We start from the raw sequence: 15,873 nt of genomic DNA, 5'->3' as shown, positions 1-15,873 counted from the left end.
TTCAGTGACTGACTGTTCCCCGTGGCTCTCTGTTCCATGCACCAGGAGAGGGTTCACAGAAACCAGTCAATGGGCTCAGAGATTTTGCTAGGGGCGGGGGCAGCACATGAAGCCGCCTCCTCTCTCACCCTTTCCCCCAGCACCCAGAGCAGATAGCTGCAGGGAGCATCCAGCCATTTTGAGCAGCCTGGGACTGAGACAGGCAGAGAGCTTGCTGGCTTGGAGCCACCTAGGTAAGCACCTCCCCGCCACAGCCTGCCTCTGGAATCCCAGCCCCTCCTGTATTCCAACTCCTGCCCCAGGTCATCATCCAAAGTGTGCACCTCCCCTCCCATCTTCCCCCAGGTCCACAACTCCCTTGCAGACATTGCACCCCCTCTTACATCCCTCCACCCAGCCAGAATCCTCTTTACCCGTACTCCCTTCTGGACACGGCACCCCAAGCTCCTGTACCAGATCACAACCTCCTCCTTCACCCAAACTCCCTCTCGATCCCACACACTTTCCTGCACCCCAGTACCCTACCCTAAGTTCCCTTCTGCACACAGCCTTTGTCCCAAACCCCAGACGTGCTGAGCTTCCTTCCGCACACAGCCTCCATCCCAAACCCTAGATGCGCTCCACAGAAAAGTGCAGCCCTTGATCACTTACCAAAATCTTGAAGTGCCCCCCCTTCTAAAAAAAATTCTTGCCCACCCTGATCTAGTATGAATGAGGTGAGTGCATGTTCAGAGAATATCTGGTAAGCATTCCAAAATATCTACTCTAAGGGTGACTGCAGAACAGTAAGACTTCTTGCCTGTATTTTTTTTTATTCCTTTAAATAAGCTATCTTTTGGGTTGTCATTACATCCTGTGTGTTGGAATAAGCTGGCCAGAGCAGTGATCAACCTTACTTACAAGGAAGGACATTTTCATCACAATGGCAGGTGAAGCTGAAATGCGATAAATAAAAATGGCCAGATTTAGAGGGCTGTACCAAAGGAGACTCCGTGTCCTTTGGTACAGATATTAATGAATAAGCACTGCAGCATGGCCACTGCACAGAGCGATCCATTTCCCTGTCCGGCATACTGACGGTTCACTTCCCTGAAAATTAGAGGCACCCAAACAGCAATGTATAGAATAACTAAAACATAACTGGACTATCCCAGAACAAAAACTGTTACATTTCAGCTGCTCTGACTTCAGCACCATGAAATTTCCATTTCACTGCACATCAGCAGTTTTTAAAAAATGCCAAGTGCTCTCAATTACCTAGTGTCTTGGCATAAAGCTGATATCCAAGGTGGACATCTTAAAAATTCTTCCTCTAAGATGTAAGATGAAACTTAAATATCCCATATAGCAGGGTACGATAATATTTTCTGTTATCATTTGCAGATGCATTTGACCTCATTTTCTGGCCCGCTATGTCCGTGCCTAATATAACTGTTTGCTTTCAGTGTGAGAGTTGAACTAAAACTGTGAGGGTGGGTAAATGTTGCATTTGGACTGGCTTTTTTAAAGCCTCTTCTGATCACAAAAGTGAGTTAATGTTCTTCCTAGCTCCAGCCAATACTGTTGCTGTGATCTAGCATCTTTTGATTCAAAGATTTCTTTGCTTTTAATGTTCTTCCTAGCACCTCTGATACATACAGGCAGTCCCCGACTTACGAATGGGTTACGTTCCGAACACCTGGTCATAACTTGATTCGGTTCTAAGTCGGAAATACCCTTAAACGCGCTGCCCCCGCTGTTCGAAAAAGTTGACGTGCATGGTTCTGAACTCGAAAATATTATAATGGGGTTAATGGGAGTTTGGTCGTAAGTACGGAGGGTCATAGGTCGGGGAGTGGCTGTATTATCTAATTGTGTGGATGGAGAGATTAGGGACCATTTGTGTGACTAGTAGGGCAAGTAAAATCCATTTCTTGGGGGTGCAGTGTGACCCTCCATGTGACACATCCCCCACCCGCGGTCTCTGTGCTCTCCCCATCCCCTCCCCATGTTCCATCCCACTTCAGCTGTGGGGGGGTGTGCTCTGTCGTCTTCCTACTGCCCTGGAGACTTCAGGAAAGGCGCAGAACATAGGCCACTGAGCAGCCCCATGCCGGCGCTGCTGCTATGCCAACTTTTGCCCTTCCACGCAGCCACACCCGAAAGGGAGCTGCCAATGCTCTGCTCCTTTCCTCTGTGGTTCCTGAGCGAACCCCGCCTGTTTAAAACAGGGATGTAAAATCCCATTTAAAAAGTCAGATGGTTAACTGGGATCCTGTGAGTGAGGGATCACTATAGCCCAGCCAGGCTGCCAGTTAACCACGTACTGAGTGATGCTTTCTGGGTTACCAGTTAACCCTTTACATCCCTAGTTTTAAATCAGTTTAAACACAGTTTCTTCTCTGATTCTGTGAGAGGATAGTTGGAGGGTGAAGGGTTTTACTAAGATATGAAAAGAATGGTGCAGGGCCAGTGCAACGCCTCATGCTCTTGGATTTCTTTGATCCTAAAACAAAAATTTCAAAATGTGTTTTTGTACAAGCTGTGCCACTTTTCTGGTCATAGCTGTCTGAAATGTAGTGGAATCAGTCATGTTTGTTGTCTCCTTTCTGATATGGAGATGATTGTGATGTTACCCACTCATCTTTGTGTACTTACGTGCAGGATCAAGTAAAAGAATGATCAAATGTTTGGACTCTACGTTAAAGCTAGTGGTTTTATCTTTCAAACCTTTTTGCATGAAACGCCACCTTTTAGCCTGTGAAGCCCAGCTGCAGAGTATCCATAGTGCTGCTTCTTCAAAGAAGCTAAAATTTAGGAATGCATATAGGGAGGTCCCAACAAGTAACTACACTTATCTTTGCAGACTTTGTAATTTTCTTCTGGAAAATCCAGATTATCCAAAGAAGGAAGGCAGAGTGGTTTTAAATCCCAATAGCAGCCTGCTCGCCAGCCAAGATGAGACAAAGGCAAGTGAAAAAGTGTCTTCATATCTAATATGCATCCCACAAGCCTATTCAATTTAGGCTGCTTTTGGTGTGTTTTCCTTTGAGTCCATGTTTGCACAATGCCTAACAGAGCAGGGCCTTGATTGAAGGCCCTTGGATATATCTGTAATACAAAATAATTCTATCCAAAGCTTGCTTGTAAAATGACTTTTGAAAAGGCTTTCACCCACTGGGTCTTGTGCATGCCTAGGTCTCGCCAATTTTTCCATTCAGATGTACCTGCATCACATGCTATCTCCTTCAAGGAGAAATGGAAAGCACCCTGACCCTTTTAATCCTTGTAAGTCAGTGATTGATATTAATATGCAGCACTTCTGTGAACCAAGCTCCTTGGAATATGAAGTGGACTGAAATTCTAATCGGATTCTCATGTGGCATTGGAGCCCTGCCATTCAGCACTAGACTGGTTAGCTGCTCCAGGGTATTTCCCCATTTTATTTCCATCAAAAGTAGCTGGAAATGTTCCTTGTCTCCCTGTTGGCTTTTTTTCCTTTTATTTAAGTAGATCTCAAATGGTTATAAGTGGGCCAGACAGCATAGATATTCAGTCTCCTGCTCTTGAGAACAGAGCAAATCTTAAACCTATTCTGATGAACCCACTCAGCCTTAGAATAACCTAATTCTACACACACTGTGCACACGCTCCGAACAGTCAGTTTAGTTCTGGGTGGTCTTGCCAGTGTTCACTCATCAATGCTGACAGAGGAAGCCTCTTTCTTTTTAAAAGAAGGTCAGGCTGGCCTGGCTTTAACTCCTGTTTTACTTTGCTTTCCAGGTGCCTAAAGTGGACTACTTTGACTTTTCCAAACTTGCCCCCCTTGATCAACGGTGCTTCATCCAAGCAGCTGACCTCCTTATGGCTGACTTCAAAATGCTGAGCAGTCAGGACATCAAGTGGGCACTACATGAACTCAAGGGACACTATGCAATCACACGAAAGGTTCTCCAGTCACACTCTGCTTTTCTTTCTGAGGCTGCCTCTCGCTGGTGCTGGAAGGGGGAGATGTGGTGCCTTTGTTTTGCACCATCTGTTGCTATTAAAAACGCTCCTTTACTTGGAGTACAATTGATCTTCGGATCGCTGGCTGGTTGGAAATAGCTGGCTGATTTTTGTGACGATTCTGAAGTACTCAGTCTGGCGGCTGCTGCTGCTAGGCTTCTTCCAGAACACAGGGTTATGGGGTGTGCTGGTTAGTGAGTGGGCCACTCAGAATTGTCCAGTATAACCATGTGACACAGCCAGTCCTGAGGAACTGTCCCGGCCTCATGACCAAAAGGAGGCATACTTGCCAGGAAAGCTGATTTTAGCCAAATCTTAAAACACACATATTGGTTTTATACTTAAAACGTATACTTGAGTATCATCTACTAAATTAGATGAGTAATGAGCAGATGTGATTAGACCCTTTGTAGCTTACAGCTGATATGTGACATAGCTCATTCATTCTTTTCTAAGCACCTGACTCATGAAGAATTGGTTAAGGAAAAAGCCTGGGCTGCTGAGCCATTCTGACCCCCCCCCCCCCCTTAGATTTAGCTTGCAAGGTAGTTTCCTTTTTAGAAGAGTATTCATGTAGCAGAGTAAATCACTGAAACCTGCTCTTCAAGGGGCAGTACTTCCTGGAAGACCTTCCCCATCGGAATAGATTAATGCTTAGTAGAAAAGTTTTGTTCCTAGTTGACTTTGGAGAGAGCATGATTGGGGCCCAAATCCTTCATAGATTACCTGCAAAAACATTCTTCAGAATGTATTACATCCTGTATCCATGTCTTTCTTTCTGGGTACTGGCACTGCTGCATTAGAGAGAGCACTTGGGGACAGTTGTATATCGCTCCACTGTGCCCGTACAATAAAGCACGCTGTTTCCAAGTTATTGTGGTTTTCCCACGCTGCTGAGGTGGTAGGATGAGTAAAGGAGGGAAAAGTAGACTTAGTTCTGAGGCTTCTGCTTCTCCATCTTCACATCAGACTTGAAGATGTAGCTCTCTAATAGATACTAGGGATGTAAAATCCCAGTTTCATCAGTTAACTGGTTAAATGTTAGGTTAACCCAGCAGTGGGCAATAATTTTTGAGCAGGGGTCACTTCGGAAACTTTTTAAATGGCCCCAGAAGGGGCGGGGCCTGGGTATTTCCATGCTTCCCCATCCACAGACTCTGATCTGTGGGTGAGAGTGCGCACAAAGTCTTTGCTCTCTTTTCCCCCTTCCCCCCAAGAACTGCCAGCTGTTCTCAACAGCTGGCCGTTCCTTTTAGGAACTCTGTGCCCCTCGCAGTGGGAGGAGACTTGGCACGCTCCCCCCTGCTGCTCCCAGGTCAATCAGGGTTCTGGGAGGGGGAGCATGTGAAGTCTCTCACTCTTTGCCCCTGCCCTGCAAGGGAGCACCATGTTTAGTCAACTGCCAGCTCAGCAGCAGCTGGCAGTTGACTTTAAGTGCTGAGCCCTTTGCAGGGCAGGAGGAGACATCAGGTGCTCCCCAAGGCCTTATTGGCCTGCAGGCAGAGGAAGTGGTAAGGCTTCCGCAGGCCAGATCAACTTGCTTGGCAGGCCGGATCCAGCCCACAGAGGCCCTTTTGTCCTCCCCTGGGTTAACCTAAGTGGGATCCCAACATGGGCCGGGAACTTGCTCTCTGGAGCAGCCCCATCCCCACCCAGGGGCCCCCAGTAAGGGTGATGCCTACTGGTTAACTGGTTGCCTGCTCACAACCCTAATAGATACACACAGTTCTTGTGTTCTTGCAAAGAGTAGCAGACTTATCTGGAGTGATTGTGTTAACATCCTTTTTCTTGTGTATGTGGTATTTTTAAGGCCTTTTCTGATGCCATCAAAAAATGGCAGGAGCTGTCTCCTGAAAACAGTGGGAAACGAAAACGAAGGAAAGAAATGAACCAGTTTTCCTACATTGATTTCAAATTTGAGCAAGGTAAGTGTCAAATGGTGATGTTGGTAGTCTCTATGCACAATGTAAGTGGAGCCCACCAACCACGGAAGGTACCATTGTTAAGTACTCTGATCCTTAAACATCTACTATGTCTGCCACTATCTAGTATTCCTCACTAATAAATGTGTCTTTTTGATACAGTTTTGCTTCTAAACACTTGAAGTTGTATAATGAGTAGAGATGTCTCAGCTATAGATAAAAGATTGTGATTTTATTCACTGCCTGGTCCCTTTTCATCCTGCTTCAGGTGATGTGAAAATTGAGAAGCGGATGTTCTTCTTGGAGAACAAGAGACGGCACTTCAGGTCTTATGACAGACACTCGCTTCTCCCACCTGTGCAACTGGAGCAGGAGTTCTATGAACAGAAAATTAAAGAGATGGCAGAGGTGAGACTGTCATGAGTTGCCCTCATCCTTTAGGACAGGTGACTTCATAGAGATGCCTCTGCCCTCAGACATGTTTAATGTGGATAAGTGTAAAGTAATGCACGTTGGAAAAAATAACCCTAACTATACATATAATATGATAGGGGCTAATTTGGCTATGATAAATCAGGAAAGAGATCTTGGCGTTATCGTGGATAGTTCTCTGAAAATGTCCACACAGTGTGCTGCTGCGGTCAAAAAGGCAAACAGAATGTTAGGAATTATTAAGAAAGGAATAGAAAATAAGACCCAGAATATCTTACTGCCCCTGTATAAAACTATGGTACGCCCACATCTTGAGTACTGTGTACAGATGTGGTCTCCTCACCTCAAAAAAGATATTTTGGCCTTGGAAAGGGTTCAGAAAAGGGCAACTAAAATATCAGGGGTTTGGAACAGGTCCATATGAGGAGAGGCTAAAGCGACTGGGACTTTTCAGTTTGGAAAAGAGGAGACTGGCGGGGGATAGGATAGAGGTATATAAAATCATGAGTGGTGTGGCGAGGGTGAATAAAGAAAAGTTATTCATTAGTTCCCATAATAAAAGGACTAGAGGACACCAAATGAAATTAATGGGTAGCAGGTTTAAAACTAATAAGCGAAAGTTCTTCTTCACACAGCGCGTAGTCAACCTGTAGAACTCCTTGCCAGAGGAGGCTGTGAAGGCTAGGACTATAACAGAGTTTAAAGAGAAGCTAGATAAATTAATGGAGGTTAGATCCATAAAAGGCTGTTAGCCAGGGGGTAGAAATGGTGTCCCTGGTCTCTCTTTGTCAGAGGCTGGAGACGGATGACATGAGACAAATCGCTTGATCATTGTCTTTGGTCCACCCCCTCCAGGACACCTGGCGCTGGCCACTGTCAGCAGACAGGCTACTGGGCTAGATGGACCTTTGGTCAGACCCAGTACGGCCGTTCTTATGGAAATGAGTCCCCTCTCTCAGCTGCAGAAATGCAAATGCCTGGACAAAATGTTGAATGTCTATCGATTCTCCCTCCTCTCACTTCCCATTCATGGCATTTAGAAACGAGCTGTGGTTTTGTGCCTTGGGAATAGCCAAGCTAGCAGCACATTCGGCATTCCTTTAAAAAGAAGCCAGATGCACTCAGAATCCTCTCTGTAAAAGCTCTTGGCTGTGGTATCTCCTCCGCTGTCTGCAAGATACTGAACTTGCTGACTATCTGGCATTTGGTTTATAGCCAGGATGGTTTGACTAGCTTGATGGATAACTGATTGGAGTGACAGGTTGAGGGCAGCCTGTCATGTAACATACTTCTGCTTCTTAAATCTTAAAAGTGTTTTACTACCTGCAATGGAGCATTATTCTATAATTACAAATGCACGTGTCTCTTTTCAGCATGCAGACTTCCTTCTTGCCCTGCAGATGAATGAGGAGCAGTATCAGAAGGTCAGTAGCTCTATCCACCTGACATTTTGTAATAAAGCATTTGCATTTACTCCCTTATTTCTAAGCTGACTTGTCTGCCTCCACACATGTTCCATCCGTTTGCTGTAGGATTGCTTTTGCTGAGCTGACAGACCCTCCTGTGGGAGGGAGGGGACTTTTTCTAAAAGTCTGAGTCTACCACTAAGTGTAGCAAAGCAGTATTGATGCATGTAATGATCTGTAGTAACTCATTTGGTTGCTGCTAATAACTTGATTGGCCAGTGCCAGCACTGCAGTAGATTAATATCAGGGTTGCCATTGCTAAACACATTTTGGCAGTTTAAAGCAGTGTTTCTCAGCCTTTTTTATAAAGTACCCCTTTTTTAAAAAAAAATTGCAAGTACCCCCAGTACCAGTATCTACAGCTTTCAGACACACATTTTTTTCTACCATTGCAACACATTTGTTTAAACAGCTTAATCGTAGCTGGGTGGGTGATGAAATTTTTGGTTAAAAAGTACAAAAAATAAAGCGCTGTAAAACTTAAAACAAAAAATCCGTTTTCTCCAAGTCTCAGTTGTTGATGTACCCTCCAGACTTCTCTCAAGTACCCCTAAATGTACTCGTACCACTGGTTGAGACACACTGGTTTAAAGCAGATTTGCTGTTCTTGCAGTGCTGCGTTGGAGAGGTTTCTCTTCTATTTGCAGTGGGGGCTTGTTAGACATTTGAAAACCGTTTTTCCATTTCAGTAGAGAGAGTGAGTAGTTGGAGCGCTAGCCAGCTGCCATGGATTACCATTTTCCTTTCAGTATCCATTATCTTCCAACCTTGGCGTGCATGTTGGTCTTGACAAGGACGAGAACATGTCTATTTCCATCAGTGCCATTATACCGCAGACAGGACCTGTGCTAGCTTCCCTGCCTTTACAACAGGGCTGCCAAAGCACTGTGTTCTTGACCTGTAATATGGATAAATATCCTTTGCTAGAGCCCTACAAATCTGCAGATATCCACTTTCTATCTGTAGGTATCTGATCACTTTTGCAGATGACAATTTTGTATCCGCACAGGGCTCTGTCCTTTGAGGTAGTTGTAGGCTAGTAAACTTGAATCCTAGTCTCCAAATATGAATGGTGCATTCTGTCCCCTTCCTCCTCTCTAATGATACTTTTATTGTTCTGTAGATTAAATCACCTAATTCTTAGCACTTAGGCAGACTAGCAAATACACCAACGTGTGCATGGGGTAATTGGCTACCGTGTTAGCTTGTCCTATATCTCAGTATATTAGAGTGGTTAGAGCCTCCAGTTTTTTAACTTTCTTGGGGAATTTAAACTCCAAACAAAGCATTTATTTGACTGTTACAAACTTTTGCTACTCTTACTTGTTAAAAATGCTCATCCCATTTCCAATTTGATTAGAGTATCTCACAGGGTGCTATTGTTATCTTAACTCCACGTGCTAGTTTTATGGGGTTCTCAATATATTTCCCCTTCCCTATCACTGTTACTACTTAGGTTGGATGGTGGGGGAATTAATCTTTCGAATGGCTTGCAGGATGGTCAGATGATCGAGTGCCGTTGTTGCTATGGGGAATTTGCATTTGAGGAACTGACGCAGTGTGCAGATGGTCATTTGTTCTGCAAGGAGTGCCTAATCAAATATGCTCAGGAGGCAGTCTTTGGCTCTGGGAAGGTAAGTGTGTCGTAACGAGAATGAAAGGTGGATGGAGGCATTGTGTGTAGGTTCCGGTAATCAATAATGTATGCTGGAGGAATTTGTGAACTGCAAATTGCACGTCTCACAAAGTGTTCCGTTTGTGTGGAACACACTCAAATGTTAGTAGCAAAAAACCAAATTCATCTTGCTGCAGATAACCAACAACTGCATATTGGGATCTTTGTCTTGAATTGAATATCTCCATTAATAGTTAATGCTTTATTCTGTTAAATGCACAAAAACTGTTGAGATTGCATAGTGAAGCAAGCAGAATTGAGGTTCTCGTAGGGGCAACTACACACTTTTGGGGGGAAATGTTGCTGTCAGTAGCCAGACTCAATAGGGTAAGTAAAAGAGAGACATTGTTTTCACTTGCTTTCTATGTCTTTATTTCAAAAGCTGAGTTGTAACTTTGTTTTGCACAGTAGAATATCTTGGTACCTGAGGCTCAAGATTTGCACTCTCTAAGGCAGAGTTTTTAAAGCAGGCGTGCCCTCATAAGGGAGCATGGAAAAACATTTGGGGGATAGTGCACTGTAAGATGTGCACTCATGTGGCCACGCAAGAGAGATTCAGATGCTGTCCAGCTGATTAGCAGTGCACCCACAGCTAGGGTTTTCTTTCTGCCTCGGTGCACATACGTTTATTCCACATATGGATGGAAGAGATTAGCGGGAGTGTTTACATGGTGTCTGGCACTTGTCTGACATAATATATCTGTTCCCTTTCGCTCTACACATAAGCAAACATCTGCTGTGGTCACTTGTGGAAATGTCAGTTTTAGCGCCAACATTTTCTTTGTCTCAGGCCTCTCAGTTCTGTTGAATGAATCTTGCTTCAAAAGAATCGAGCGACACCTTATTGTTCTTAGGAACTTTCATTCTCCTCTTCTCTTCCCTCACCAACGTAGTCAGAGCTCAGCTGCATGGAAGGGAGCTGCACATGTTCGTTCCCGACCAGTGAGCTGGAGAAGGTACTCCCAGAGACCATCCTGTGTAAATACTATGAGCGGAAAGCTGAGGAAGAAGTGGCTGCTGCCTGTGCAGATGAGCTAGTCAGGTAGGTTCCCAGAGGGTCCAAGTCGGTCAGTATTGTGAGATGGATGAAGGAGTGGTAGTTACCTACTGAGGCAGTAGATCCTATAGCCCAAAACATTAGGTGGCTTGGTAATGTAAGGCAGCTAGGTGTTTTGTTTTAAATAAAGCATGTGTGTAACTGAGGCCTATGACTTTTACCCCTGAATATTTTCTTTATGAATAGAAGCTAGCTTTCTTTAGTAGATAGATGCAGGTCAGAGCCAATAGAGCATTGCATGCCTTGTGGTTTATCAAGCCTGCACTAATCCTTTGTGTGAAATAGTTTAGAAGAAGCACTAAGCACATAATCTCTAGGAGGCAAAGGGGGGTTGCAATCAGAAAACTGTAGGAAGAAAAGAGGCAGTGCTGAGGTCAGTGAACCTATTTTTGGATAGACAGGCCATAGATGGCCTCCTTGTTAATGGACGTGTGGAATTGTTTAACTATCTACACTCAATAGTCACTCAATGTGAGATGTTAACATGGTCTTCTCTTGGGCTGTAGGTGTCCTTTCTGTAACTTCCCAGCACTCCTGGACAATGATGTGAAGCGGTTCAGCTGTCCCAACCCTCGCTGCAGGAAGGTAAAGGGCCGATATTTACCTAGGTGTCATCCTTTGAGATGCAGAGCTCAAGGGCTCCTCTGTTTTGCTAATGTTATAAAATGTGCATGACACACAGATGTGGTGAAGGAAAAGAGTTCTTTGCAAAGGTGGCTCTTGGTCTTTTGTTAAGTGACTAAAGGCAGGGCTGCCTTTCAGGATACTGTCAATACAGATAAAGTTAAAGACTGCTCTTTGTTCCACTTACGAGATGGTTGCAATGTAATGTCTCTCGAGATACTTAGGCATGTTGTTTTGCTCTACAAGATCTTAAAATGTACTAGTTGGAGGGTCTTATTAAATGTCTGGTTTTGCTGAGCATTCTAACTGTAATGACACTTTTTAAGAGAACTGGGGAAACAAAAATCGAATGTCTTGATAAAATGGCACTTTGTTACTGTGTGTCACCATTCTGGATCCAGGTTGGACCTCCCTGGTCCGGCACCCTCGGAACCTGATTAGTTCTGAAGGAGGGAGTTTGTCAGACCAGAGGAGACTGGCCCCATGGGCTCCTGGGCTCCTGGCTCTGCTGCCAGTCCCAGGGCAGCTGGGGCCCCATGGCCTACTGCTCTCTGGTCCAGAAGTTCTCTGGTCCAGCAACATCCGTGGTCTTGCCAGACCAGAGAGGTTCAAACTGTAGTGCCAGGAAGTCACCATCAGCAGGGTTGGGGTGAAATCCGTTCTCTCAAAGAGCTGGGAGTTTGCAGACTCATCAGAAAAATCACTCCTTAGCAGCCTTGTTGCTGTCTTAGCAGAGGGCGGTCACTCAATGAGTCATGGAGAGCGGACCACCCTTTCCGCCATGGCAGGGGTAGTCTCACCAGGTCAAAAGTGCAGTCAGTGCAGAAGAGGGAAACTGCCACTGCTTGTGCTGCATTTCACCACAGAGCAAACAGGATTTAGTTTCTCTTGCTGAGTGCTAAATGCATGTAGAATCTCAATGGCAGAACTTAATTTTTTTCTCGGCGCCTCTTTTCACTGGTATAAATGGATTTAATCTTACATGGTGTCTGTATCCAAGTTCTAATACCCAATGAAGCTTTGCTTAGTTTAGGCCGAAGTAGCAGGGACTATTATGGAATGGTCCGGGATCTGTATTGCAGTAGCTCCTGTCTTAAATGAATCATGCTCATGCTTGTAGCTCCTGTAGCCAGAGGCTTCTTAATTCAAAATGTTATGTGGCTATTTGCCTATGGTGAGAAGTAATCCTCTTGTACTAGAAGTCTAATTTTTTTTTTGAAGTTGTATAGCTCAGAATAGATACTGTATTATTGTCAGTGTTGTGAAGTGAAAGCAAGACTAGCCTGATGATGGATCAGCAGTTGCTTTTTGGATTCTGGAGGCACATTTGTGCTAAATTCAATCAGTAAGCATTAGACTTTCTCAAATGTTAACCTGACTTAAACTCTACAGCAGGGCTACTCAACATGTGGCCCATTTGCTTGTGGACCGTAATGCAGTTTGGGTTTACACGGGGCTCAACATGCGGCCCATGGTTGGGAGCCAAAACAAAAAAGTAATATAATGGTTGATATGTGTTTAGTAGTTAAATTCCCGGACTGTCATTACTCATTAAAAGTGCTGTCATATGGGTGGAAATCGGGTAAATATTGCATTTTATTAATATCAGCAGAACCGACTTAAATGGGGCCCTGTGAGTTATAGTCTTGCCTTAATCATGCCCATGAGTGTGAAAGAAGCTGTTTGCATATATTTGAGTATATATTTGCATGTATATGGAACTACACTTAAGTTGCAGCCCTCAGCATGTGCTAGGAGTAACATTGTGGCCCTTGGGGCTTCCAAAGTTGAGTAGCCCTGCACTGCAGCTGTGGGCTGAGGAAGGCTGAAAACCACTAGATGGCACTCGTGACTTGTGCACAACCAATCAATTCTTAAACCAGCATGATAAAAGAAAATAGAACTCTTTTCCTTTTTTTTCCAAGTGAACCACAAAGAGCAACCTCACAGGTTCCAGCAAGTGAGCAGAATTTGGAGTGTAAACGTTTTTGAAGAACAGTATCTAAAATTACGGGTGTTTTGTTCCAGAATGTGAAGGCATGGCAGGGTGTTCTAGTTGATCAGGGCTCCAAATATACTAGCTTGAGTTTGGCTGGTCCTACTGACACCACAGTATTTCAAGCTAACTTGCCAATACTTGAAAGAGAGACTGGATTTCGAAGATATCAACAGCTTTCATTGGTGTATTACTCCAATACACTTTTGGCTATCAGATTTTTAGATGATTGCTTCCAGAAGGAACATGTTTGGGTTTAACAGGGAGAATTGGTATTTCTTGAAATGGGAGGACTTGTCAATGCTTTGTAGCTGTACTTGCAATAGGTTTCCCAAGTTCCGGCTATCTTGTATTCTGATGATGAGGGTTAACCAGTTAATGTCCCCTTTTGCAGGTAGCTGTTTCTTAGTGAGGCGCATAAAGGGTTAGTCTGGAGATGTGGAGTGATGTGGGAGAGCAGTGGATGTTCAATATCAGAGTGCAGAGACTTAACAGGGGATGCCTCCAGCAAGTGATACGTTCCTGGCAGATGGCTCTGGAAGGGAGACCCTCCTTGGCTTGAAAGATTCTGGCTGCATTGTAGAGCGTGAAGTGAGGGAAAATATTAAGTGAAGTGGTAAGGATGAAATGAAATCTTGTGATTTTTAGCATAGAGCACATGACCTTTGTGACAGGGCCGGGAAAGGAGAACCAGATGGTGGTCCTATAATCTCTTCATACTCTTGTTAGCCTAGCTGTTCTCAATTCCAGGGTTCGCACAGATGATGTTTGGCTTCTCCCAAAACTTCCCCTAAAATCACGCAGAGGAGCGGTTGGTTCAAGTCTAGGCCAAAGGTAAAGACACCTCAAATTCAGTTTTGGGGAACACCTGTCCTCCTTGTAAAGAGTTGAAAGCATTTAGCCCTTGGCCATGTGCTTGATCCAGCCTGAGGCACACAGGCATCAGTGACCATATTCCCAAAGGCAAAAACGAGAAGACATATGGGGGCCATCCCAAGGCCCCTTCTACCTCCACAAAGGGCTGTTCCAAGACCTCTTTGCCTCCTGGCCGTGTGGAGCTGGCCTGTTCAGAGCCAGCCTGAGCCCCTCTGCCGCTTGCATTCATGAGTCTATCCTACGCCACTCTCCGGAGCCCTCCTTTCTGCATAGGACTGGCTGCCTGCGTGCATCTCTTCCCCCCCTTCCCCCACTGTCACGCTATGGGTCTCACAACTGGCAACAGCATTTGTCCAAGTAGCTGTTGCCAATTTATGATCACTGTAAACAGGGCAAATGCACGGTCTTGCCAAAAAAGTTGGATGCCTGGGATAGAGCTTGAAAAAGGAACTGCACCAGCCAAATGTGAGGCATGGTCTAGAGTAGGGATGTAAGCGATTAGTTGATTGTTCAACTACCCAATAAGCATAGGCACTACTCAGCTGCTTGCTCCCCCACCCCCTTGCTGCAGAGAGGCAGCAAGGGGAGGGAGCAGGAGCCAGTGCTGGGAGTGTGGGAGGGGAGCTGGTTCAAAAGCTGGCTTCCCCCCAGCACTGTGTCCGCAGGGAGGCAAAGATGAAGTGGAGGACCCCTCACAAGCTGGGACTCAGACCTCTGCAGCTCTGCCTTTTATTTCAAAAACAGAGCTGCATCGGTCCCGGAGCCGGGACTTAATCACTACTTAACGTCCTAGTCTAGGGATGTAAAAAGTTGTTTAAAAATGTAACCATCTAACCACTAGGCTTGTGAGTGGTTACATGCACTGCGGTCTCTGCAGTGTGAAGTTTTACGCTGTAGAGCCTGTGGCAAAGCCTCCCCGGAAGTGTGGCTGTGCTGTCCCCACTCCCACAGAGCCAGCATGTAATCTACGGCAGGGGGCCGGGCCCACCACGGACAGGGATGCTCTGGCTTGCCGGAGCAGTCACTATTTATAGTGAGCCCCGCAGGGCTGAACCAGCCCTTGACTCCGGGGTGGGTGGGGAGCGGCTCTAACCCCTGCCTATTGGTTAAGGCTTAATGGTGTTAACCATCACAGTATGGTCTCCCTGATTATGCCAGATGGTTTGGCTATTGCTTGTTCTTCCCTTGCACATGATCATTCCTTGTATTGGCTGAGACATACCCAGGCTTAATATCAGTGGGCAGAATTACCAGTGAGAGGGAGGCATTGCTAGTCGCGTACAATAACTACTACATAGCCATGTGACGAGCTTGTAATGAGCAGGGATCCTAGCTTTCCGTGATAACAAAATTCTGTGACCCTCCTCCCCCCCCAAAAAATCAGCATTGTTCCGTGATTAAAATGAAACGCTGAAGGTTAGTTTCTCTGGTCATTTAAACACAACGTTTTATCTTTGGATGCCTGCTTGAAGCCTACCAGTGCCATCACACATAATATATTAATAGAATTACAGTATTCCGTTGTTGTGCATGGTTTCTTTACTGTTGTCAATGGTTCTGCTGTTTCAGCCTCTTGTGTTTATTTTCATTCAGTTTGTGTGGTGCTTTCCATGTGCTGTGCAGGTGTCTCTGCCTTTGAACATAATTGACAGCCTTGCTCCGTACAGGACTGAAAGGCACACTGCTATCAATGTGAGATTTGTCCTTGCCAAACTCAGTGTTGTGGTCTTTAGGGAGGATTTTTAAAGTTTTTGGCATCATTTCATAGCCTGAATTACTCGCATCTGGGCTGAAGTGAAATTTGAGAAGCATTTCAACACGAATCTCTCTACGCTGTT

At 45.1% G+C, this 15,873-nt stretch overlaps 1 protein-coding gene across 5 annotated transcripts in view; it reads left to right on the top strand.

Moving 5' to 3' along the window:
- RNF216 (ring finger protein 216) overlaps positions 1–15,873 on the top strand; it is a 146,346-nt gene that overhangs the window by 39,700 nt on the left and 90,773 nt on the right. For all 5 annotated transcript variants that reach the window (XM_075899673.2, XM_075899671.2, XM_075899674.2 and 2 more), the window contains 8 exons: positions 2,846–2,948; positions 3,763–3,927; positions 5,798–5,912; positions 6,178–6,317; positions 7,715–7,765; positions 9,304–9,441; positions 10,376–10,524; positions 11,046–11,124. In XM_075899673.2, the coding sequence (XP_075755788.2) occupies positions 2,846–2,948; positions 3,763–3,927; positions 5,798–5,912; positions 6,178–6,317; positions 7,715–7,765; positions 9,304–9,441; positions 10,376–10,524; positions 11,046–11,124 (940 nt within the window). The remainder of the gene's footprint in view (positions 1–2,845; positions 2,949–3,762; positions 3,928–5,797; positions 5,913–6,177; positions 6,318–7,714; positions 7,766–9,303; positions 9,442–10,375; positions 10,525–11,045; positions 11,125–15,873) is intronic.

Source organism: Pelodiscus sinensis, chromosome 15, assembly GCF_052426305.1.
Source record: "Pelodiscus sinensis isolate ZL-2025 chromosome 15, ASM5242630v1, whole genome shotgun sequence".
NCBI lineage: Eukaryota > Metazoa > Chordata > Testudines > Trionychidae > Pelodiscus > Pelodiscus sinensis.
The sequence above is the reverse complement of the archived record's forward strand: the minus strand, read 5'-3'. Positions and strand labels throughout refer to the sequence as shown.